This window comes from Natrix helvetica (genome assembly GCF_964273705.1).
Source record: "Natrix helvetica genome assembly, chromosome: 1".
Lineage (NCBI taxonomy): Eukaryota > Metazoa > Chordata > Lepidosauria > Squamata > Natricidae > Natrix > Natrix helvetica.
In genome coordinates, this window is record NC_138548.1 from 363,548,666 (window position 1) to 363,576,404 (window position 27,739).

A 27,739-nucleotide genomic window follows, 5' to 3' on the forward strand; every position below is an offset into this window, starting at 1 on the left:
CCTGGTGGGGAACTATCTCCATCTTCTCTTACCAGCAGTGATTAAAATTAAATTTTGATGGGTGACAATAGTTTGCCGCTGGTTTTGGATCGATATTGGCTTAAGATTCAAAAGACTTGTAGAGAAAAAGAATGTATTAAATATAAAAAAATATATATTTTTATTGCTGTTGATAATGCTGATATTGACATTAACTTTTTTTTACATTAGTTTACCTTATGATAAGTCAAGAATAGTACACTTTGTTTTCAATATTCAAGTTGTCAACAAAACTCCCCAGCTGTTACACAATTTGACACTTGGCTACAACATCCATGACAACTATTTGAACACACATGGAACTTCAGATGCCTTGCTAGACATTCTCTCTGCTGGAGAAGCCAATGTTCCCAACTACAGCTGTGGAAGGAAAGACAACCTGTTGACTCTGGTTGACGGAGCCGAAAGGGACATCTCTATCCAGATGTCAACATTAGTTGGCCTCTACAAAGTCTCACAGGTTTGTATGTTTATTTCTCTATTTGGTATATTGAGTAGAGTGGTAGTGGGTGAGTGATAGATCCAACCATAACACTTGTAGGTATCATGGCCAAAGATTAGGCTCAATAGTTGGGAGGAAGTAAGGATCACAACAGACATATCCTCTTAAAACATCATTCTTATTGCTTTGGGAGCTTCTACTACAGACTTGTGAAGTGAGCATAAGCTTTGTGTTCAATTAAAAAAAACTTCTGGGCAACTGAAAGTTAAGCAGTGATGGAAAGCTCATGTTTTCCATATGATCTTAGTCAAAATAATGACAACTTCAATTTTTCAGATTCATGAAAAGAATCCAAATGGATTATCTTATCTACTGTTGATAAATCATATACTGTATGCCTTTTACTGTATTGTCTTATCACTTTTTCAGATTAGTCTTGAAATTGCTTCAGAGGCTCTGAGTGAAAAAAGTCAGTTCCCTTTTTTCCACCGGACATTCCCCAAACAAGGTTTTCAGTACCCAGGAACTGTCCAACTTCTCCTGCATTTCAGATGGACCCTGATTGGTCTCTTTGCTTCAGATACAGAGAAAGGAGATAATTTCATGAGGACTTTTACTCCTTTGCTTGTCAGGAATGAAATTTGTGTTGTTATATCACAACAATTCTCAACAACTATGCCTAGACAATCCTTCAGGGAGGCCATGTCTAAGTGGAGACAAGTCAATGCCTTTGTTCATTTTGCAGAATATGATCCCATTTGGGAGAGAATTCTTCCTTTCCATTTAACCTTTGAAGATTTGCCGGGACCCATTGAAGGGAAAGTCTGGATCATGACAGGTTTGGGAATGTATGAAATGAGAAAGCATAAACTGCTCAAATACATTCATAGCATGTGGAACTTTGCTTTTCTTTCAAAGGAAAGCTCAAAAGATGATGCCTTTGAACCCTATTTCTTTCTAAACCCCCAGTTTGAAGATGAGTCTTTTGAATGTTCTCTTTCAAAGCATGTATTTTCTGTCAAAGGCCGGAGACGATGCACTGAGAAATTGTCACTGGGAACCCAAAAGAAAGGGAGCAATTTCCAGATCCCAAATGATGAACATTATTACAGTTTCATTAAGACTCTGGCCCATGCCTTGAATGTTGCGTATTCCTCCAATTCCAGGCGAGAAAGGAAGGAAGGGCAAGAAAGTTTGGGCACTCGAAGACTACAGCCATGGCAGGTATGAGGTCCTGAAAAGGCTCCATAAAACCTAGTTAGTTTGGGGGATTCAAAATAGGAGGAGAACCTTCTCAACCTATTTGTGCTACAAAAGGCCAATTTGATTTGGCCAATCTAATCACTTGGGAGGATAATTTTCCAAATAGACTATACTAAAAAAGATACATTTTGATATTGACCATGGCTAATTTTAAAAAGAATGTATGCATTTTAAAATAAATGCCCGTATGTATAGATATGGATGGATGTGGTTAGCATCATATAATTTTACACTTATAAATATGAATAAGACCACTTCTGTATGCAGGAAACCTAGTTAAAGCTTTTTAACTGATGGATCCTCTATCTTTGCATTAAGGGAAATCAGTGAAAGGGAGACTGAACTTTTCTGCTTTATTGGTTCAGTTCTAAAATGGTTCCCCCTTCTAGAATGTTTTCCTCTCATTCAGCCGGAATCTTCTCTCTTGTGACTGAATGCATGTTATCATGTCTGACACCCTGGACCAACAGTGAGAAAATATTAAGCTTCTGTTTAACATCTTTCAGTTATTGGAAGAGTGTGATATCTGAATATTTTATAAGTTGAAAAAGCTGCTTCCAGACTTGTTATTATCCGTTGCCATAGAGCAATGAAGCTCCTCTCCTTGTCTTTTCTGAAGGCTAAGAGCAGACCGTTTGATCTCTTCCTTGGCTTCCTCACTTTTCCCTAAACTTGATTCAGGGTTTGTACAATGCTTCTTCTCCAAGCATGGTGCCTTCAGAGGAACTGTATGTGAGTTTATATCTCCCAAAACCAGAATATTTATATCCTGATATTTTTATGGATAGATTTATCTTCTTTGCACGAGCATCTTACTGCTGACTCAAATTTGATTTGCCAACAACTACAATTTCAAGATTGTAGTATATTTTCACAAATATACTTACCAATTTTGATATCCCTTATGCCTCTTCCAGTGTATCATTAAAGTACTGTAATTTATCAAGCCCATATTGCTAAAGCTCAGATATTTTACTACTGTATTTTACTGATGCAGCTCTTCCTATGAGGAAATCATAAATATTTTTCTGTAAACTTGGCATAGCTGGAATGAGATGAAATTAGCTTTTCTAGGAATTTCTATAAATCTTGCATCAAACAGATTTATCTACTATACTAATGACGATATAGAAAAAATGGTGACCAAGAACGAAGGAGTTATTATTAATCATAACTCCCCATTTTTATGAGAAAGGTTAAAAATATTAAACATTATTTCAGTACAATTTTTAACAAAGTTTTTGTCCACTTAATTGACCTACCATCCAGCCCTCGCATAACTAGGTTCCTAATCATCATTTCATGAAATAGGTTTTTTAATACTTTTCTGAAATCAGATTATATCACCAGAATTCACACAATCTATGAAGAAATATAATATGTCAGAAAAGGATGTGGTGCATAGGGAGTGATTAGATAAGGAGAACTAAGCCTGCAGTTATATAATGGGCAGAGAAAGAAAACCAGAAAGATATTGAAAAAAATTGCTTGATTTATTTTTACAGTCTTGCATGATTCTCTCACTTAGCCTTCAAAAAAGTAGAATTAGCTCATCTGCTCCTGTTTCCCCTCTGGTCTATTAGGGAGAAGTTTAGATTGGCAACTTTTATATTGAAAATCCATGCTTTTTGGTAATCACTCTTTTGCTTTCAAGTTTATGAATAATCTATTTTTTATTGTTCAATTTATTTGACACTTGCTCTAGAATGTTCTCTATAAATAACCAATTGTGCTTTTTACATTTTGTTAATATAAATTCTGTCAATATATTATAGAGAAATTTTGCTGAACTTTTTTCCTTCACTTATGAAGATGTTGGTGACACTTTTCCTCCTTATTAAGCATACTTTGAAGTTAGAGAACAATATTTGCAAGTTGTACAACTGTAGAAGAAAGAATCAAATGTGAAAAGAACACATGGGATAAGAAGTCAAGGTTTCTGCTTCTAAAATTCTTGGATGTTTCCATTCTAGTTTCATCCCTTTCTGGAGAAGAATGAGTTTTGCAATCTTTCCCAATTTAAACTCTACATAGACCAAAATGGAGAGATAGCAGCAGATCTGGTCATCATGAATGTGTTGGTTCTCCCCAAAGAGGATCTCATCCGAATGAAACTGGGGGAATTTAAAAGGCAAAGACTTATTTTCTACGAAGGTCTTTTGTCAGAGCTAACATTGCTCAACAAAGTGGGTGAAATTTTGCCATCTTATCTCTGTTTTTCAAAGCCTTAGAACCCAATTCAAGTGGGTTAAGCCCACAATTACCACAATGGGTGACTTCATTGAGAAGTGGGGAATAGAAAACTTATAGTTACTGCTTGGGAGGATTCAGTACTATTCACAAAATTATTCTGCAGATGCTATAATAAGGGACAGTTTTTTTAAAAATTATTTTAATTGAACAAAAACACAAAAAAAGAATCATCCTTCCTTACATCTTGTAGAAAGCGTGTCAATTGGTTACAGATAACTTTCATGCGCTTCTTCCACAGTCATCACTTATAGTTCACATTAGATTATACACTTTAAATAAAAAATCTTTGTATATCTTACTATCAATGTGCCACCATTCTCATTTGACTACAATTATTTGAACATGCTTTTACCTCAAATCATTTATACTTAAAGACACAACCACATAATGGCATTCATTAGCTATTTCAAAGATCCTCCAATAACATTGCACCTTTACGACATATTCTAAATAAAAATCAATTAATAAGGGACACAGTTTTAAGTTGATTCGGACACGTTCAATATTGGATTTTTCTTTAGGATGCAGACCATGGCTCTCTTGTGGCCCCTCCATCAAATTAGTGAAACACCCACAAGGTGTCTTGAGTGACCATGTGTAAATAGGCAGCAATATAATGTTTCATAAACAAACAAATAAAGAAAGAAACAAATGCTGGGAAATATGTTGCTAATAGCCTCAGATTCACTTATTCCTTATCCTCAAACAGCAATTCTATTGACCAGTGCCTGAATTCAATTTTGGACTGAATCAGATGAAACTGAATCATGACTGGATCAGAGGTGGGTTGCTCCCAGCTTGACTGAACCGGTAGTGGAATTCAGGCCTGGGTGGAAGAACTGGCAGTGACCCAGGCCTGCCACTTCCCTGAACCAGTTACTTGGCCACCACTGGGCTGCTGCCATTTTGGTTTTTAGTGACTGTGTGTGCACAGTTCACTGTAAATTGTTCTGCGCATGCACAAAGAACAATTTACATTGAATAGCGCACGCATGCATTGCGCATGGGTTGTGAACAAGTTGTCAGCATTCCAAATATCATCCAAAATTAAATCAGAGTCCAAGGCAGAGCTTTCCTCAAAGTTCCAATTTATTAATAGAGACATGTTGGTACATCTGAGGAAAACCCAAATCTGAAAGCTTCCTGGGTTTCCCTACCCAGTTGAAAGTTCATGATCTTGCCCCCACACCCACAAGTCCATCACGTGGTCCAATCTTCCACTGGCACACTGGCAGTTCCACCCATCCAGTTCCGGTCAGGTTCAGAGATGCAGAGACAAAATATGACCTTGGGCTTCTAGAAAGAATTTTTTATTTTGACAACACAAATTCTACTCGTTACTATTCCCCCTCCTAATTCCCCATTAATGAAAAAGCATCGTAACATAATAGAGAGTGTGGCAGGCCAAAGATCCTAAAAGGAAACAGCTGCAGGTCTGACACAAGTAATAAAACCAGTAGCAACTCCTGGACTGGATGATTCTCTGGTCCCATTAGAAAATAAGTGAAATCTTATCCTGGTTGAGGAAAATGTGCCCTGAAATGGCAGGTCCATAATCTTTGATGTTTTTAAGCATCCCAGACTTTACCAGAGTTATCTATGCCTCTATTTCACCTCATTGGGATAAAGTAGGAGACCTTCAATATTTTTTTTGTGGCAGTTGGTGTCTCCTAATTGCAGTTCTTTAGCAGAAAATACCTTTTCTTGGATACCTAGCTGGGCTTTAGAACTATTTGTTTCTTCCACAGGGCTCATACCTATGTCCCATGGGCTCAGCAAAAGATTCCTCATGCTACCTCATATAGTGTGGTACTAATACCACTCTATAAAGCCCTAGTAAGAACTCACCTAGAGTAGTGCATCTAGTTTTGGTCACCACACTATAAAAAAAGATGTTGAGACTCTAGAAAAAGTGCAGAGGAGAGCAACCAGGATGATTAGGGGACTGGAGACTAAAACATATGAAGAACAGTTGCAGGAACTGAGCATGGCTAGTCTAGTTAAGAGAAGGACTAGGGGAGACATGATAGCAGTGTCCCAATATGTGAGGAGGGGCTGCCACAAAGACAGGGGGTCAAACTATTTTCCAAAGCACCTGAATCTTCTTTCACTACAGATACAGAAACTAAACAGTCAATGGTAGAAAAGAATATTCATAGTTCAGGGTTAAACTGTGCAGTTCTTGGTGCTTTGTGGTTTTCTTATAAATATTTCGTTACCAAATGAGGCAACATCCTAAGTCCAGTAAATTCATTAGCCTAGCAGCCATAAGATTTGAAGAAATAAATATACAAATAAAAAAGAATGTGCCCTTCAAAGTTGGCAGAACTAATTTGTAAGGAAATTATTTATGTATATTAAGTAAAAGTTCATTTTTTACTATGTTCAAAAGAGAGCAGCTTTGCAATGTTTCATGCATTCCAGAACAAAACTTTCCTAAAGTGTAGAATTTCTTTCTTCTTCACAGTTATACATATTTTAATAAATCAAATAGAATCAAATGTTAATGCATATTATTTAGAATGTTTTATTCCAAAATTTAATATAAATACATTGCCAAAATTTAAAATCATGGATATATGTAGAATGGAGGCCATGTGCACTGGTTTTGATTTAATGCTTAAATCTTGTTTCAGTTCCATCCTTCCAAACTTTGTTAAATAGAAAAATACTTCATTGTAATGTAATATAGTTAGAGATTTCATATTTACCAATAAAAACTCTAAAGATTACTTGGTGAATTGTCATGTATATCTCCATTATGAATAGATAGTATTGCTAACACATTTTCTTAGTCATTCTTTTTTTTTTTTACTTAGTCGCTCCCTCCGTCCATTTGTGTGGAAAAATGCCATCCTGGATTTGTCAAAAGGGCTCAAGAAGGAGAGCCAGTGTGCTGTTACAACTGCGTTCCTTGTCCAGAGGGGACCATCTCCACTCAGGAAGGTGGGTAACAACAGAGGAAATGATTCTGGATTTATCCAAAGCATTTTGATCAATATTCTTTTACAAGCATGGTATTAATTATTGTCCTAAAAAGTATTGCTTGAAAGGTAAAAGGATATAATATTAAAGAAATTTTGCCTTTTGGTTTTCTCAGATACAGAAAAATGCACCAAATGTCCAGATGATAAATATCCAAATGAGGACAAAGTACAATGTATCCCCAAAAGAATAACCTTCTTGTCTTATAAAGAACATATAGGAATCATCCTGATCTCTTTTGCCCTATTTCTGTTCCTAACCACAGACCTTGTTTTATTCATATTCATTAAATACCGAGAAACTCCCATTGTCAAAGCCAACAACCGGGATCTCTCTTACATTCTCCTGGTCTCCCTCCAGCTTTGCTTCTTGTCCTCCTTTTTCTTCATTGGACAACCAAGCAAAGTCACCTGCCTTCTCCGACAAATGGTGTTCAGCATTGTCTTCTCTGTTGCTGTTTCTTCCCTCTTGGCCAAAACCATCATGGTGGTGCTGGCTTTCCTGGCCACAAAACCAGGCAACCAGGTGAAGAGATGGTTGGGAAAGAGCTTGGCCAACTCCATCATCCTTTCTTGTACTGCTGTCCAAATTATCATCTGTTCCACCTGGCTAGGAGTTTCTCCCCCATTCCCTGACTCTGACTTCTACTCTCAGCCTGGAGAGATCATCCTGCAATGCAATGAAGGCTCTGTTGTCATGTTCTACATTACCCTTAGCTACATGGGCTTCCTGGCTGCCATCTGCTTCATGGTGGCTTTTCTAGCCAGGAATCTCCCTGGGGCCTTCAATGAAGCCAAGCTAATCACCTTCAGCATGCTGGTCTTCTGCAGTGTCTGGGTGACTTTTGTCCCCACCTACCTGAGCACCAAAGGGAAATACATGGTGGCTGTGCAAGTTTTCTCTATCTTGGCCTCTAGTGCTGGTGTTCAGGGCTGCATCTTCATCCCTAAGTGCTGCATTATTATTTTGAGGCCAGACTTGAATACAAGGGAGCAGCTTACAACCAGAAGAAATGTTGAAATGTGAAACAGAGGAATTTTGACTCTCCATACTTTCCAACAGGCCAATCTAGAAGCTATTTTCCATACATGAGTTGGCCAATGATTTTGCTTGAAAAAAAAATTAAAGGGTGGTCAGACAATGGTATCCTCCATACTTTATCCAGTTGAATTGCAAGATAGTCCCCATTCTTTTTTGAACAGTTGAAGTATCATATCTTAGAATACATGAGCTCTGAAATGCCCCATCAAAATATTTTTAAAATGACACTGGTGCAATGGAAATGCTGTTGATATGCCAGAAAAATTGCATAGGGAAGGCCTTTTAAAATGTCATTATTTTAGTTATATCACAGCTTATCTAGCTGTGAGAATCAAGAAATATAGCCTATTGATCTATTAGATTCAATAAGTCCTATGGATGATAGAAGGCCCCAGAAGAAAGAGATATGAACCAAAGTTTTCAGCTAGGATGATTTCAAAATTTACCAGAAATATTTGTAATCCTGCCGAACCATTACTAACTGTGAAATATGTTTTTTTGCAAAATGTATGGATTTGTTTAAAACAGGAAGAATGAAACTGTTGAAAATGAGGAATTGAAAGTAATGTACACAGAAAGTGACAGTTAGTGAATTTGTGAAGCATTTTGTGGTTAAAGGATAGGATTCAAGATCGGCTCTGGGCTCTTTGGTTTATAGCAGTCCTTGTAGGACTTGCTATTTCTCATTGGCCCTCTGCATTAATATGTCAATGCGGTGTATTACTGCTATTATATCTTTTATATCTCTTAAAGTAAGAATTATTGCTTTTGTTGTTGCTTTTGTTTCCTATTGGAATTTTCTTATGACATAGCTGAGAAGTAGAAATTGATTGACTGACTGACTGAGTGACTGACTGATTTGCCACCCATCTTACCATAGTGTAATTTTGGGTGGCTTACAGTTACATACACAGTTAAAACATAAACAGTTTTAACTGTAAAACTCAACATAAAAGTCAAATATTAAAGCCAAGGACACATGGGGAGGGCGGAGTGGAGTGGGAGGGAGGGAGGGAGGGAGGATCTGTTACTACTCAATCATCTATGGTGAGGGCCAACCTCACATCAAGGGCCACATGTTCCAGAGGGCAGAAGCAACAGCAGATAAGTCCCTCCTCCTGGACCCTGTCAGCCAGAATAATCAGGCTGATGAGACATGCATCCCTCCTCTGCCTACATGAATCCCAGTGAATGCCATGCAGGGTTTTAAAGTTGATCACCAACAACTGCACCTGGAAGCAAACTGGTAACCAATGAAGCTCGTGGAGCAATGGTGTTACAGAGGCCATTCTTGAGGCCCTTGCTGCCATATTCTGCACCAGATATACCTTCCAAATGTTCTTCAAGGGTAGTCCCATCTAGAATGACTGAGGTCAGATATTCCTGATCCAGGAAAAGCTGTAACTGGTGCACAACAAAAATTATGCAAAGGCTCTCCTAACCATGACTGCCACCCACTCCTCAAGTCATGAAGAACTCATGTGGATATTGTGGACCTGATTTTTCTGGGACAGTGCCACGCCATCCAGAGTTAAAGATGACAAGATCCCATATCCCAGAGCCCTGTTTACCCAAAGCCATTTAGTCTTGCCAGGGTTCAATTGAAGTGTGTGGTCCCCCATCCAGGCCCCTACCACCTACAGACATTGCAAGAAAGCAGATACAGCATCTTTTAGGTCACCAAAAGTGGAAATGTAGAGTTGAGTGTCATCAGCATGCTGTAGATAACTCCACCTGTGGTGATGGTTGATCTCACCCAGGGATATCATATAGATGTTGAAAAGGAATGGACCACCTAAATGGGTTGAGCCTCCCTGTGGAGGGGGGGATATGAGAGCCTTAAGGACACCAGGGTATGATCTGACTATGATAATCTTAAATCCCCAAAGACCACTCTCCCAAGCCAGTACCGTAATAATTTGGGATAGGCCCATGGCCACCAGGATGGCCATGAACTCCTGGGCTGCTTCCAAGGATGCACGCAGAGATGACAAATTGAAGTCCTCCAGAACCATAAGAATGGGGAACTCTACTGCCAGCCCCAAGACAGCCTCCAGCAGCTCAGACAGGGAGCTTGCTGCACAGTAGGGAGGCTGGTATACCACAGTGGTGGGTTCTAGATCCTGCAGTGTCCACATGGACATGTGCAGTGCGCGCATGCATCTTGCCATCCAGCGATGCCTCCGCAAGCCTCCGTGACGCTCCAGCTGCTCGGCAGAGTGTCGCGCAGGCGCTGTCTGCGTCATGTGCATGCACAGAGGTGCCGAAGACTTTAAACACAGGTAAGGAGCACGGGCGTGCAGGTGGGCCCTCCAGAGCACCATACCGGAGTGGCACCTAGTGCTCCGGGCAGGCTCCAGTACGCCTGTACCGGGGCCTACCACTTGCAACCCACCACTGGTATACCAGCAACAATCCCCATAATCCAAACTTCAGAAACATGGTCTCACAACCAGAAACTTGTAGAAAAAGTTTCCATTGATGAACTTCACAACACATGTCTTCTCTGAATGCAAAAGAATACATATAGAATAAAAGTATTAGTACAACTGAAATGTGTTATATGGACTAATGGAGGATGAATGAATGGTGCTCTTGTATATCCAGGAGAGTATTCACCCACTACTGGAAAGTCCTCTCCTTCCTTTTTGCCATCCAAGAGATCAACCAGGATCTCTAGCTCCTTCCCAATATCCACCTAGGTTACAATCTCCATGACAATTATTTGAATCCCAGAATGACTTCTGGGGCTATATTGGACCTTCTCTCAGCATGGGAGGCCAATGTTCCTAAGAAAAGCTGTGGACTTTTTCATTATCATCGAAGGGACTGAGGCTTACATCTTTCAGATTGTGTCCACATTGGCTATCTTCAAAATCTGACAAATATGTGCTTAATGTTGTGCAAATGCTTTCTCATGCTGTAGCAGTATATAGGAAGAGGTTCAATGGTTGACAGAATGAGCAGATACATACTCCCTCTGCCCAAGTTTCTATCTGCAAGAGGAGAAATCACTTGATTCTTCATAACAACCACCATCTTCATAATGATTTTACTTCCCCCCCCCCAATAAAACTAATTACATTAATGCAAATTGTTAATGCCCTATTTTTTATTCTTTTTCATATCAGTTCTGCCTTGAATGAAAAGAAAATCTGGTGTCATTCAGGCCCTTTACACTCCTATTTGACATTTTTGGATAAAACACTTTTTTTTTCTTCTTGTAAACATTGCATTTTAGCGGATAGCTGGATAAAATAGGTACATTTGGTAATGAATCTTATGACTTCAGGATGACATATTTTTGTGAATAGGATCTCTTGGTAAATTTCTATTTTAAAAAGATAAAAGAATATCTTCTGGATAAGAGTCATCTCCCAGTGACCACGCAGAAACTTTTGAAGTGTCCACAAGAAGAATTTGTAGATATATGAGTTATCCCAACCTCTGACTGGGAGTTTATGCCAAATCCCTCCCTCACATCATATATTTGTGATCCTAAATCATCTAAGTTTGTAAAAAATATTTTCTAAAAATCTTATGAGGCTATATTTTAGCTCCTGTGCTCTTTATCTATAATATTTTAATTGAACAGTTGGTTTACCCTCCTTCTTGAGTCCAATACTGTAAAGAACCCCAACAGCAGATAAACTATGATGCAATTGGACTTTCTTGTTTTTTTTTCTTTTGAAGACATGTCATCTCTCATCCAAGAAGTTTTTTCAGTTTTGACAAGATAGTGATAGATCCTGTCAGAGCTGAAAAAGCTTCTTGGATGAGAAGCAAAATGTTTTCAAAAGAAAAAACAAGGAAGTCCAGTTGCCTTCTGAAAAAGCACCTTTGGGACAACCATGACCTGGATGACTGAGAATCCCTACAGACTTCTAGCTATACAATTTGGGATGAACACCCTTTGAATGTTGTGGGAGAAGGAAAGGATTTCCAGAGGAAAAGATTGCAGACTGCAGGAACCAGGAGCACTACTCAGGTGACCCTGGAGACACAGATAAGCCTCCAAGTGCTTCAACGACCCTCTAAAACAGGGGTGTCAACCTCACATCGTCACATGATGTATTGGGACTTTTTCGCTCTTCGCTAAATCAGGTGGAGGTGTGGCCAGCATATAACACATCTGCCTCACGGGCTGCAAGTTTGACAGCCCAGCTCTTAAAGGATGCAAATGACCAGCTGTCTGCAAGGAATATAAATCCTTCCATTCCCCATCTTCAAAAGAAAAAACAAGAAAGTCCAGTTGCCTCCTGAAAAAATACCTTTGGGACAACTATGACTTGGATGACTGAGAATCTCTACAGACTTTTATGATGCAACTAAAATAATGGCATATTTAGAGAGCCTCACCAAATATGTTTTTTAACGTTTTTATTTCATTCAAACAGTTAAAAGACAAAATCCAAATAAAAAAACCTTAAAGAGAGACAAAACAAAACTAGACAACAAATCTATTAAAACACGAATAGCTCCCCCCCCCTCCATTGCAAGGCAGGTCAAAAACGTATAAGCTTGTATAGACCTACTATTTGCAATCCAATTGACCTGTCACACGTTACATATATGAAAGAAAAATAGTTAACAGGTTAAACAACAGCAAAGTTAACATTCAAAGTTTAAAACACTCTGTTATTTTAGTTTACTTATAGAAAGTCTTACATGATTTCTTATTTACCACAAGTCACCCCAATCATTCTCAGTCCAGGATCAAATACCCTGGTTTGGTTCTTAATAATAAAATCTTTCCTTAGATTTTAATTGGGAACTTTCCCAACAATTGCCTCTCATTTTCAAAGTTCATAAATTTCTGTTGTAAATATCTCTGCTATGTTTCTGCCATATTATTCTACAAATGTCATATTTCAAAAACCTGAATGTGGCATCTCAGACCACAAGTAGGCTAAGGGCAGAGGACAGATAAGTTCCTTCGAGGATTCAACAGAGCTTTGTGAACAACTTCAAATTTCACTGAACACTTCCAGCTGCCCTTTAATTATTTCAAGCAAAATTGTTGGGCCACTAATTTATGGAGAAAAACTTGGACCATTTTCTAGGTGTGGCCTGTTGAAATATGTTGAGACTTGAAATTCCTCGGTCAAATTTTTACATTTCTTCTGATTGTAAGCTGCTCCTTTGTATTCAAGTCAGGCTTCAAAATGATAATGCAGCACTTGGGGATGAAGATGCAGACCAGCAGACCAGCATTGGAGGACAAGATGGAGAAGACCTGCACAGCCACCATATATTTCCCTTTGGTGCTTAGGTAAGTGGGCAGAAAAGTCACCCAGACACTGCAGAAGACCAGCATGCTGAAGGTGATCAGCTTGGCTTCATTGAAGGCCCCTGGAAGATTCCTGGCCAGGAAAGCCACCATGAAGCAGATGGCAGCCAGGAAGCCCAGGTAGCTGAGGGTGATGTAGAACATGACAATGGACCCTTCGTTGCATTGCAGGATGATCTCTCCAGGCTGGGAGTGGAAGTCAGAGTCAGGGAATGGTGGAGAAATTCCCAGCCAGATGGAGCAGATGATAATTTGGACAGCAGAACAAGAAAGGATGATGGAATTGGCAACCATTTTTCCCAACCATTTCCTCACTTGGTTGCCTGGTTTTGTAGCCATAAAAGCCAGCACCACCATGATGCTTTTGGCCAAGAGAGCAGAAATGGCAACTGAGAAGATAATGCTGAAAACTGTTTGTCGGAGAAGGCAGGTGTTTTTCCTTGGTTGACCAATGAAGAGAAAAGGAGACAAGAGGCAAAGCAGGAGCGAGACCAGGAGGATGTAAGAGAGGTCCCGGTTGTTGGCTTTGACAATAGGTGTTTCTAGGTATTTAATGAATATGATTAAAATTACTCCTGTGGTTAGGAACAAGAGTAGAGCAAAAGAGACCAGGATGATGCCCAGATGTTCTTCATAAGACAAGAAGGTTATTCTTTTGGGGATACATTGGACTCTGTTCTCATTTGGATATTGATCATCTGGACATTTGGTGCATTTTTCTGTATCTGATAAAACAAAAACAATATTTCTATAAGATTCTTCACTTTTACCTTTGAAGAAATACTTCTTGGGAAAACAGCTGATATGGGAACAATGTTCCAAGATACATTTCTTAACAATTCCACAGAAAAATGTTAAGAGGAAGATCATTTTCTTAAAAAACATATAACTAAGATCTATGAAATATGGGGAAATCCAAAGACTTCTTAGCAACCTAGATTATTAAAGTAATTAATCAGTCAGTTAATCTTTCTAGGCAAACATCCTGATTACTGCCACATGACACTTTTTAATATAATGAACTCAGAGGATGTCTCTCTCATAAAATCTAGTTGGCTGGCAGAGAAAGCTAGTCCTGCTAATAATCTGGAATGCTACTAGGACCTGTGACAATATGGATGTAATGAGATGGACCCACGTGTGTCCATACCACTTCACTGTTGACCAGTGGTGCCTTCCTAGTGATCCTCAAGAAAAGACTCATGTGGAACGCATGGCAATAATCTTTTCAAGAGGTTGACTTGAGGCAGCTCCTCTTATCTTCCTAGGAAAACAAATATAGAAGGATCTGTAAAAAAAAAAAAAGCAGAAAAAACATTTTTTCTGACAGAAGCTTGCCCATTCTTATTTTTATTTATTTTATTTATTTGTTTGTTTCATCAAGCATGAGTTAGATAACAGATATAAGTATAGACATGATAATGAATACATGAAATGAATACAAATAAAAGGGAATATTAGGATAGGGAGGGTAGGCACGCTGGTGCACGCCCCTTAAAGATCTCTTAGGAATGGGGTTAGGTCGACAGTAGACAGTCTAAGGTTAAAGTTTTGGTGGTTTGGGAAAGAAACCACAGTGTCAGGTACTGCACTCCAGGCATTGGCAACTCTGTTGCTGAAGTTGTATTTTCTGCAATCAAGTGTGGAGTGGTTCACTATAAGTTTGTATCTAGTGTGTGCTCATGTCTTGCTGTGGCTGAAGCTGAAGTATTCATTGACAGGTAGGACATTGTAGCAGATAATTTTATGTACTATGCTTAAGTTGGATCGAAGACGGCAAAGTTCTAAGTCAGTGATGGCGAACCTATGGCATGCGTGCCACAAGTGGCACATGGAGCCATTTGTCAGGGCATGTGAGGCGCTGCCCTGTCAGCTGGCCAGCGCGCATGCATGCGCTGGCCAGTTGAGTTCACCATTTTAAAAGCTATTTTTCGCCTTCCCCAGGCTCCAGAGGCTTTATAGGAGCCTGGGGAGGGCGAAAAGAGCCTCACCCGCCCCCCCGGAGGCTTCCCTGACGCCTTCGGAGCATTAAAACCACCCTCCGAGCAAACCAGAAGTGACTTCCGGGTTGCTCGGGGGGTCGTTTTAAGCGTTCCGAAGGCTTCAGGGATCGTCCGGAGGCTTCCCTGATGCCTTTGGAGCGCTTAAAACGACCCTCCGAGCAAACCGGAAGTGACTTCCGGGTTGCTTGGAGGGTGGTTTTAAGCGTTCTGAAGGCTTCAGGGACCGTCCGGAGGCTTCCCTGACGCCTTCGGAGCGCTTAAAACGACCCTCCGAGCAAACCGGAAGTGACTTCCGGGTTGCTCGGAGGGTGGTTTTAAGCGTTCTGAAGGCTTCAGGGACCGTCCGGAGGCTTCACTGATGCCTTCGGAGCGCTTAAAACGACCCTCCGAGCAAACCGGAAGTGACTTCCGGGTTGCTTGGAGGGTGGTTTTAAGCGTTCTGAAGGCTTCAGGGACCGTCCGGAGGCTTCACTGATTTGACTTCCGGTTTGCTCGGAGGGTGGTTTTAAGCACTCCGAAGGCTTCAGGGAAGCCTCCGGACGGTCCCTGAAGCCTCCGGGGGGCCTCCGGGGGGCAAGGGAGGCTCTTTTCGCCATCCCCAGGCTCCTATAAAGCCTCTGGAGCATGGAGAGGGTGAAAAAAACATGTAAAAATGGGGGGTCGCGCGTTGTGCGCGCATGCACACTGGGAGGGTGGTGCGTTGCATTATGGGTGCGGCACACCTGCACACGACCCCCCTGCGCTCCCCCCACTTGTGGCACGCGAGCCAAAAAAGGTTCGCCATCACTGTTCTAAGTTGTCTAAGCCCAAAATTTCAAGTCTGGTGGCATAAGGTATTCTATGGAGGATTCTTCTCATGAAAAATCTCTGGACTCATTCAATTGTATTGTCTTTCCCCAAAAATATGACATGTCCTGATAATAAGGCCATGACACATTTTTCTGGTGGGCAAAAATATAAGCCCTCCCCCACAAATAAGGCCCCTGGACAACCCCCCACCTCCGGCCAGGCAGAGCACTGCTCACTAACCTAGTGGTATCCCGAAGGTGCCATGTCTTGTGAACTGGGGGGAGGCAAAAATGATTGTGTTGCTTGGCGCCTTCGGGATACCGCTAGGCTGGTGAGCAGCACTGTGCCCAGCTGAAGAGGGGGGTTGCCAGGCGGCTGCTCTCTTGCAAGCGGGCTCCCAAAGACCCAGGCACAGCCTCATGAGAGAATGGCTGTGTTGCACTGTCGCAGCAGCGCAACACAACAGCCATGAAGCGACCATGCTCACGAGCAGCCACCCTGCAAACCCCCTTTCCAGCCTGGCACAGCACCATTCACTGAGCTAAGGGTATTGCCAAGCCGCGTGAGCGCCTGTTTGCCGCCACCCAGCTCCCGCAGCTTGGCACCTTCGAAATGCCAGTGAATGGCACTCTGTATGGCTGGAGAGGGGGGGGCACCTCCGCTGCCATCGTCGCCATCCCAGCATGGCTTTTTTGGCAGCTTCCAAATTGAGTCTTTCACCAGTGGCCACTCTGGGCGTATGCTCTATGGTTGTGCGCCAGCTGCCAGAAAGAGCGTACAACCATAGAGCGTTCACCCAGAGCGGCCATTGCTGGAAGACTCAGTTTGGAAGCCGCTGAGAAAGCCATGCTGGGATGGCAGCAGCGGCGGCAGCAGAGGTGTCTTGCTCTGCAGGGAGAGCTGGGCCAGGGCATTGTGAGGCTGGGAGGCACATGAGCGAGAGCGGAACAGCCACTCGCACAACCCCCCTCTCCAGCCATGCAGAGCGCCATTTGCTGGCATTTTGAAGGAGCCAAGCCATGCTGGGCGGCGGCAAACAGACGCTCACATGGCTTGGCAATACCCCTAGGTCACTGAATGGCGCTGTGCCCAACTGGAAAGGGGATTTGCCGGGTGACTGCTCGTGAGCCTGGTCACTTCATGGCTGTTGTGTTGTGCTGCTGTGACAGCGCAACACAGCGATTCACCCATGAGGCTGTGCCCGGCTCTTTGGGAGCCCACTCGGAAGAGAGCAGCCGCCCAGCAACCCCAAAACAATAAACCCTCCCCTCATAATAAGGCCCAAGCCATATTTTGTGGGTAAAAAGAAAATAAGACCCTGTCTTATTTTCGGGGAAACATGGTATTTATGTCTGATATTCAGTGCAGGTTCCAGACAGATGAGCTACCCTTCCACAATTTCCTATCTTTTCCCAGCCTTGCTCTCAAGATCTTTTTGATATTTTGCCCCATAGTTTAAAAAATAGGCATTTTGATAATAAATAGAACAGTTGAGGTTCAATACATCTTTCAACATGCACTGTCAGCAAAGTGCTTTGGATTAATCCATTTCTGCAAGGTTTTCATTGTCACCCACCTTCCTGAGTGGAGATGGTTCCTTCTGGACAAGGAACACAATCATAGCAGCAAACAGGCTCTCCTTCTCGAGCCCTCTTGAAAAATCCAGGATGGCATTTTTCCACACATTTGGACTGAGGCAAGGACTAAGCAGAAAAACAATTAACGCCAAAGAAACTAGGTTGGGATTCACCATTCACAGAAAACTGAAGTAGACAAGTCAAGTAGTCTTTGGGCTTCATTTAGTTCAGTGCGAAATATCACCCAACTGGATTGGCCCGTCTCACTTGTTCCATTGTAAGGGGCCCATTTCAGATCCCATCTGAAATGTTATAGTTAAATTTGTTCTAAAAGATTTATGAAGTACTATTGTATTATATTTACCAAAATAGAACAAAACTGATGAAAAAAGAAACTTCTTACCAGTAGGTCCTAGAAAGGTTTCTTCTAGACTATGTTAAACATCGCCAAGCTGTTCCACTTTGAAAGTAGTTGAAAACTACCTCCCAATTATCCCACTTATCCCAGTTAAGATATAATTATCCCAGTTTGGATACAAAGGAAAAATTCAATACAAATCAATACCATCAACGTTAAAAGTGATTTTCTTTGTTTCTTTGTACATTTATTTGCTAAATTTATATGGATGCCATGCTGATGAAAATTACTGCCAAGTTTCTAGAACTGTAGTGAGTTGAGATGCAGGTCAGGTCATGGGAATATGTCCATCAAAAAGGGTAAGTTGGGAATCTTTTACTGCAGCAAGTGGAACATGAGTATGAGCCCTGTGTCAGAAAGAGATATTTCTAAGGCTCAGCTAGGTATCGGAGAAAATATCCTTTCCTTTAAAAAACTACAATAACTTGACAACAACTGGCATAGAAAGACAGACACACATTTATTCTTAGTTATATTTGGAGCCTCCTTTTCCCCCAGAGACATCAGTTAAACAGTGGCATTCAAAAATTTTCACATAAACTGTTACTCACACGCCAAAGGCTAAAGCTAACTAGCATTTCCTTTCAAATTGTCCTTCTTTACTTCTGATGTCATGAAGCACTTTTCTTTGGGTAAAAGTCATGTTTCAGAACTTTGGTTTTCTGGGACAGGAGATTATCTCACATCAGAGAAATCATTATGATTTCATATGATCTGAAAGCCTTGGATTTACTTCCTAAGTGTAGAAGGCCTATTGCATATCTTTGTGGGGTGAAAGAGAAGCATGGATAACTGGCCAGGTCTGGGTTACTTAAAGCATCATAGAGAGGATGGACCTGCTCTTTCATGGGACAATGTCCAGAGCCAGGACAAAGTGAATCTTAATTAGAAGCTTATTTCCCACTGGGACCCCCATCCTGTCTTGATTCAATTTCGTGAGATTCAATTGCCTTCTTCTTTTTGCCAAGGAGCAATCCGGGTTTATCCTATCAGCACCATAATCCCCAGAATGTGAGAATTTCTCTCAACAGTTTTACAGAGATACTAGATGCAGAGGGCATGATCTGTGTCCTAAAGAATCACCACTCAGCATCACATGCTGGACATTGCCATAGTATACATGCTTAAAAAGATGTTCCATATTATAGCAACTGAAAGACACCAAAGGTGCTTTTTCAGGAGGCAACTGGGCTTTCTTGATTTTTTCTTTTGAAGATGTTTTGCTTCTCATCCAAGAAGCTTCTTCAGCTCTGACAGGATAGTGGAGAATGGAAGGATTTATGTTCCTTGCAGACAGCTGGTCATTTGCATCCTTTTAGAGGATCATTGAAGCACTTGGAGGTTTATCTGTGTCTTCAGAGTCACCTGAGTAGTGCTCCTGATTCCTGTTGTCTGCAATTTTTCCTCTGGAAATGCATTCCTACTCCCACACCATCCCAAACTGAATAGTTAAAAGTCTGTAGAGATTCTCAGTCATCCAGAAAGTCATACAAAAGAAACATCCAAGTGCTTCAATGACCCTCTATAAGGATGCAGATTACCAACTATGTGCAAGGAATATAAATTCTTCCATTCCACACTGTCCTGTCAGAGCTGAAGAAGCTTCCTGAAAAAGTACCTTTGGGACAACCATGACCTGGATGAGTGAAAATCTCTACAGAACTGAAGGACAAGTTGGTCAATGCTATTGAAGCCTCCCGAGCCATTTAAAAAATCTATAAGGATTACCTCTTTGGTGGCTAAACCTGTCCCGCTTAAAATGGCTCCTAAGGCTTTGGAAAACAAAGAATGGTCTCCAATAATTTCCTCACCTTGTTGAGCAACTTTAACCGTGAAAGGGCTTCTTCACTGATAATAAGTCTCTGTCTTTCAAAACCTCCTAGTTGCTCTTGGATGGGTTCCTCATTGGGGAGAAAAACCCAGCCCATGATGTCCAGATCTGCTTTTACATCTCCAGTTTGGTCCAAGTACATTTTAAAGTTGGAAAGATTGCAAAACTCATTCTTCTCCAGAAAGGGGTGGAACTAAAATAGGAAGATACAGAAATTTTAAATTTAAAAAACTTGGTTTTTTATCCCATAATGTACTTTCATATTTGAAACTTCTGTTTACAGTTGTCTAATTTGCAATTATGCTTAGATTGGAGAATTAAGATTTATCAATATCATCAAAAGATACTGTATAAATAATTGGCAAAATTGTTCAATTATAAGGAAACTCTTAGAGCAGGTTACAATTAAACAAACAGAGAGGTTATTCATAAACTACTTGAAAAGAACAAGGTGATTACTAGAAAGCATGGACTTGTCATGAAATAATTTGCCAAGGTAATCTTTTCTCAGGTACCAGTTGAGCCAATTGTATTTTGTCATAAGGCTACATTAACAAAACCTCTCAAATCTGAAAGTGCTAATCTTCCAACAACTCATTTTTAAACGTGATAACTTAAGGAGGGATTGTTTCCAAGTTTCTTTGTCTGCCCTTTATGCAGCTGTGGCCTCCCCATCTCTTATCTGATCATTCCTGGGCACTATCACTTCCTTCATCATCAATGTCATTCCCACATATAATTAAACTTCCTTATTGGATTGTGGGAATGCTTTTGATATAATTTGATTTTAGTGAATTATTAAAAACTACCTCCTGATCTATTTATTAGGAATCTAGTTAGGTAAGAATGGATGATGTGATAATAAAGTGAATAAAATCTATTTGTAAAATTGTAGTCAAATACTTTTCAATGTTCTACATAAAATGGAATAGTCATGAATAAGTTAGCCCAATAAGTTGATCATCTGTTCTGCTACATTTACATTTATATAGACAGAGATGACAAATCATGATTTATACTAACTCATAGACATAGCTACTGTGGTGTCTATTCAAAAATATTAATTTCTAATATCAAATTATTAACAGAGAGAAATGCATAAATTAAATCTAGTAGAAACTATCTGCATTTTAGCAACTAGTGCTTAAGAAATTATAGTATCCCATATAAATACAAATGGATGGAAACTATCAAGTAGATTTTGTAATTTTTCTGATAATATTATTATATGGATCCTAGTCACTAATAATAATATATTAATAGTAATAAAGAAGTTCAGTGTCCCCTTCAATGATTGTCTTAAGGCAAAGACTGGGGAGTCATCAGTCCTAGTCCTTTACCTGGGATTTCTACAGAGAGGAGGGAGTGGGCTAGATGCTCTCTGGGGCTCCTTGAAATTCTTGAAAGTAAAATTCTATGAAGGTGATCACAACTATACATACAGGAATATATTAAAAATTCATGCTTCTTCTTTTAAAAAAACATTTGATGATAGATGGATGGATGGATGGATGGATGGATGGATGGATGGATAGGAGAGAGAGAGAGAGAGAGAGAGAGAGAGAGAGAGAGAGAGATCTACCTATATCTATATTGATCAATCAGTAGAGATAGATAGATGATAGATAGATAGATAGATAGATAGATAGATAGATAGATAGATAGATAGATAGATGATAGAACAGATAGATGGATGGATGGATGGATGGATAGGGAGAGAGAGAGAGAGAGAGAGAGAGAGAGAGAGAGAGAGAGAGAGAGAGAGAGAGAGAGAGAGAGATCTACCTATATCTATATTGATCGATCAGTAGAGATAGATAGATAGATAGATAGATAGATGGATGGATGGATGGATGGATGGATGGATGGATGGATGGATGGATGGATGGATGGATGGATAGGAGAGAGAGAGAGAAAGAGAGAATCTATCAATCATAATGTCATCTCTATGGAACATTATGCCCCCAGCAGTTAGATTTGCCTAACTTGTTGATCTTTTGTAGCACTAGGAAGTTGAGAAGATTCTTCTTCCTCTCATTTGTATTCCTTTTTCAAAGGAACTAACTTTGATGCATCCTTGTCTACACCCCATACCTGCCATGGCTGCAGCCTTGAAGCCCCCAACCTCTCCTTGCCTGCCTTATTTTTCCACCTGGATCTAGATGAATATGCAGTACTCAAGGAATGGGCCAGAGTCTTAATGATACTGTAAACATGATGATCATTTGGTATCGGGATGCTGTTCCTTTTCTCTTGGGTCTCCAGTGGTGCTTTTTGGGTGCATTTTCTTTGGCCCTTGATAGAAAAGAACTGCTTTGAAAAAGAACAGCGAAAAGACTGGTCTTGAAACTGAGGTTGTATAAAGAGAATGGGTTCAAAGGCATCATCCTTCTGACTTTCTTTATCCCTGGGTGTCAGATGAAGTCTAAAATAGTACCTTTTAATAAATCCAAGTTGGTTGTCAAAGACATTTTAGTATAGTTTATTGCTGATTAGTCATTTGTCCATATCAAGATACAGACTATAAAGAGCAGAACAAGACCCTACGTAAAAATACAAAAGAACAATGTTAAAGAATGAAAATCATATTTCTCAATCACCCCTATGATTTACTGTGATAACATCCATATAACCTCATTTCAACTGCACTATTTTATTCAAATAAATGGCAATAGATGATAGATAGATAGATAGATAGATAGATAGATAGATAGATAGATAGATAGATAGATAGATAGATAGATAGATGATACATGATAGATGGATAGATAGATAGATAGATAGATAGATAGATAGATAGATAGATAGATAGATAGATAGATAGATAGATGATAGATAGATAGATGATAGAGATAGATAGATAGATAGATAGATAGATAGATAGATAGATAGATAGATAGATAGATAGATAGATAGATAGATAGATAGATAGAGATAGATGATAGATAGATAGATAGATAGATAGATAGATAGATAGATAGATAGATAGATAGATAGATAGATAGATAGATGATAGATAGATGATAGATAGATAGATAGATAGATAGATAGATAGATAGATAGATAGATAGATAGATAGATAGATAGACTGAATTTTGAACACACAGGAAATATGTTGTTTTAACATAAGGATCTGAATATGATATTTATAAATAAATAGATATTTATTTAATGGGCATTCTAAGATATTGATCTCTCTCTTTGTTTTACATTTGACATTCAAATAATAATTTTGTTATGTCTTAGATCTCTGGAATTATGCAAATATAACACTGTTCATTATAAGGAACTTGATTAAATATCTATATTTAATCACTGCGTCCAGCTGCTTAAATATTGTTGCTGAATACTGTCCTATGATATTTAGTTATTTCTGCTTTGAAATACTTGATAAACTTTCAAAGGTACAATTTTAGCTAGTCATCCTTTTCAGTGTGCCAACTTTCCTGAGAATGGGTATATGTTTCTCTGCTTAGATACTCTCAATTCTTTTTAACTGTAGTTGTACAAAACACAGAGAAATCAAACCTGTAATATAATTTGTCAGTTGTACAAGCCAAGAAGTCTTTAAATGAAATTTTATCTGTTCTAACAAAAACAGATTTGGGGGTCTGTCAGTTTCTAAGCTTTAATTTTACACTAATAATTATATGTCCTGATTTTAGATAATGAACAAATTGTATAAATTCCCAATTAGGCTCTGAGAGCATCAGCTGAAGTCCTCATAAGATACTTCACAAATGCTGACATTGGGTTTGTTTTAGTAGTGATATCCATTTATAGCCCCAAACTGAAGCTCTGTCTAAGACAGTGGTTCTCAACCTTCCCAATGCCGCGACCCTTTAATACAGTTCCTCATGTTGTGGTGACCCTCAACCATAACATTGGTGTCTCTGTTCCTAAGACCATCGAAAATATGTTTTTTCCGATGGTCAGGCGACCCCTGTGAAAGGGTCATTCGACACCCAAAGGGGTCCCGACCCACAGGTTCAGAACCACTGGTCTAAGAGAATCAGGATAATCTTGCCCTTATATAAATTTATAACTTACTGATTGAGGCTAAGGACGGTGGTTATCTATTATTTTATTTTTTTCTGCTTTAGCAGTAAATTCACTTCTGCCCTTGCTTTAAGTGAGTTCCTTTGATAATGAGGAGCCCATGGTCCAGTTCAGACAAAAATAAAGAAATGTGTTAATAGCCATCTATTGCCATAATATCATTTTCCAAAGAGCATCACTTTTTAACTTATCTGATTTATTTATACTGAGAGAATTATGATGGGATTAGGAGTCTAGTCTTCCACTGTATATAGCCAACCCAACCCAACTTGCGAGCATAATAATAACATATAAGCATATTGTTAGGGTTCCAAGTAACACACTCAACAGAATCAAAAGTCCAAGGCAGGCATATTCCTCAAAGTATAGATTTATTGGGCAGGTCATATTGGCACATCTGAGGAAATCCAACTCTAACCCCCCCCTCAGGTTTCCCCCTTTGTTAAAAATATAATTTTCTTTCCCCTGCCCATCACATGGTCCAATCAGGCCCCAGTCCAGGGATCCCTTGGTTGCAGAACGATCCCACCTCTTTGCTGGTGGGAAAGTTCTCAGTTCTCAGAAGAAAGAATTTTATTATGGCTACACTCCTTTACCTATTTCTTCCTCCCCCCCTCCCGTTCTCACAGCTTGACTCACTTTGCTGTGGCAGCCCTGAAAGTGCTGGAGAGGGGGGAATGGTTCCAGGGCTGACACATATGTTGAAATAACTGTTTTATACCTTAGGCATGTGTACTTCAGAATCCTTTGTTAGTCCTGGTAAATTGTTAATCTCTAGACTGCGTAACAATCAAGTATGCCCCCTTGTTTCATGCCTTGGTAAACTCAATCCTGCTTCTCATGGCTCCATTGAGCCCAAACCACCCTCTCTAACCAGTGCTTGTGTAAAGAGATGAGGACCAGCAGTCTTGCATTTTAAGGACAATTGATTTCCTCCAGGATATTTCTGTGTTCACAATGACAGATGCGGCACTGAGTTCTAAGAAGACAGAAAACTATTGTTTCCCTGAGTGATATATTTTGTAGTTAGATGAATGAAGATAAAGTTGTCAACAGGGCCTAACGTTTGCTTGTTTAAATGGAAGGAATGCCCTTTTCATCTACCTACTCTCAATGCAAATTGGTTTTTCTAAAGGCAACCAAACTTTCTTGTTTTTTTTTTCCTTGAAAACAATGGATAATTACTGCTAAGGTCCCAACGATTCTATAAGATATATATTTTTATCAATTGTAAATAAACTAATTCATTGGAATTATTTAATTGAATATAGGCTTTGCTCACCATTGAAAATACCATTATTTTCATAGATGGTTTTTATTAATGTGTGTATTATATATGTATGCAATTTATTTATATATTTATTTCTCTTCATGATAAAAAACAGCTCTTGAATTCCATTGAGTAAACATGATTGGATATATTGCCCACTCACCACTACTTCACTCCCTTTACCAGATAGAGAAACATACACACAAACCTGTGGGACCTTGTAGATGCCTACTAATGTTGACATCTGGATGGAGATGTCCCTGTTAGCTGCATCAAGAAGGGCCAAAATGTTGTCTTTCCTTCCACAGCTGTAGTTGGGAATATTGGCTTCTCCAGTCGAGAGCATATCCAGCAAGACGTCTGAAGTGCCAAGTGTGTTCAAATAGTTGTCATGGATGTTGGAACCAAGTGTGAGATTGTGCAGAAGCTGGGGATTCCTATTTACAACTTGAATGGCAAAAATGTAGTGGAAGATTCTAGATTGATCAGTAGATAAACTACTGTAAAAATATTCATGTTATTATTATCATCATTAACAGAAACAATAAAACTTGTTATTTATTCCTCTTTGTCTTCAATTTAGGGCAATACTGATTCACAATCAGAGGCACCTCCTATCACCATTTAATTTTTATGAGTGTTGAGAATATGTAGATAATCCTCCACCAGGTTTAAGAATCACAAATGCAGAGAATCATTATTTGAACGAGCGTTCAATACCATTAAATAATTAAAAGTAGAGCCATCATAAAATGAAGAGGATGTTTCATAAGTGACCCAGAAAAGAAACTCTAACTTCAAGTCAACCTTCATTTTTATAAGAAACAGTCTTTGAATATCAATGAGTGGTTATAAAAATATGGAAAAGGCTGGGCAGATCCATCTACAACCCTTTCAATAATTACTATAAACAAAAGTCAGTATTCAAATGATGAATGAAGGAGTGGATGGGGAGAGGAAAATAACCTGGATATGTTTCAGATATTTTTCTGCCACGTTTTTGGATTTGAGACTCTTACAAAAAAAAAAGATAAAAAAGGGAAGCCGTGGAAATCAAAACAATTCAGGAAATTAAATCGGTCCTGCAATATTCCTCTAGTAGTAAAATATGAAGAAAAGAAAGAAAGAACTTAAAATGGAGAGAATGCAACTCTATCACACTGAATGACTTACAGATCTGACTGTGTATAAGGAGCCATGTTGAAAGGAAATGTTAAATGAGATAGTATTGTTGCAGAGGTGACCACACTAATGAGGTGGTCGTCTGGTTTATAATAACTCCATGGCTTTTTTCTATCTTCCTCCTCCAAACTTAGCGGGCACTTCATTCTAAGCTTCCCATTGACTGGCTGGGATATCAGCAGCATCAGGAGCAGAAGCAGGAGGTCCATAATTCATCGGGCTGGGACATCAGTAGCATCAGAAGCAGAACTAGGTGATTCATAATTCATAAACCTGAATTAATCCCCTTCCTGTTTCTAAACAAGACCAACAAATAGAGTTAGAAGAATTCAAAGCACTCTTGCAAGGTGGAATGTCAGTGGCTTTCCCAATTCAGAAAGAGACATACCCAGTTTCACCTGGAAAGGAGAGAAATTCATTCTGGATACCAGCCCAGCCTCTGCCTCTATTAAAATTGTGCCACACACAGTGTGACCCAAGGCATTTATCCTCTTCTGATGCAAGATCCCTTCCATGTTGCTACAGTGTGATGTTTACATAAAGGCACTGGAGAAGTAGCAGAAGAGGTCTCAAAGACTGGAATGATGATTCACTATAATTTTCAGTAACTTCTCCTCTAGGGATCTAAACTTCTCTGGGGCTCTATGTGCAGAAGGGTAATTGTAAAATAAGCTAGTGAAGAATCATAGATCCCATTGGGACATTTTAAAAATGAACTATTAAAGAGATAAAGAATTTTTTAAAATCACATCAATCTTGGAAAACTAGTTAATCTTACACGTGGTGTGAAGGAAATTAGTGCATGCATATGATTAACAGTTTGTCTCAAATACAAAAGACACTATAGAAAACCTGGCCATATTACTAGGTGTTTCTGCAGATGCATCAGAAAAAGAGATTTTCTGCACATTGTTCAATGGTACAGACTGTGACATAGTACTTAAAGGCTAAATATTTATCCAGCTCCAAGAGGGGATGAAGCAGACTGAGAACATCTTGAATGCTAGGAAGATACAGCCATGATACAGCTAAGAAGGATGACCTAGTGAACAACACATAGTTCTGCTAAATTTGAGAATCAAAGAGAGAAATTTTAGGAGAAATTCATTCTTTGAACAGGCTCTCTTGGCAAACAACCATTTTAAGAAGCTAAGAACAGATCTTCTGGAGAAGGCAAATGTTCATCTTTATTTCCAAGTGATCAGCCAAATAACTCTGGAGTATCCAACATCAGAAGTAGGAAAGCATGAATTATGACAACCTTTGATGGGGTGTTTCTCCCCAATCTCGCCTCCCT

At 39.6% G+C, this 27,739-nt stretch overlaps 1 protein-coding gene across 1 annotated transcript in view; it reads right to left on the bottom strand.

The window, feature by feature from the left end:
• LOC309382504 (vomeronasal type-2 receptor 26-like) overlaps nt 1–10,167 on the bottom strand; it is a gene marked incomplete at both ends in the record, with an annotated part of 39,552 nt that extends 29,385 nt beyond the window's left edge. The window contains 2 exons of the mRNA XM_081934087.1: nt 9,665–9,837; nt 9,934–10,167. Of these exons, the coding sequence (XP_081790213.1) occupies nt 9,665–9,837; nt 9,934–10,167 (407 nt within the window). The remainder of the gene's footprint in view (nt 1–9,664; nt 9,838–9,933) is intronic.
• Between the last annotated feature and the right edge of the window lie 17,572 nt (nt 10,168–27,739).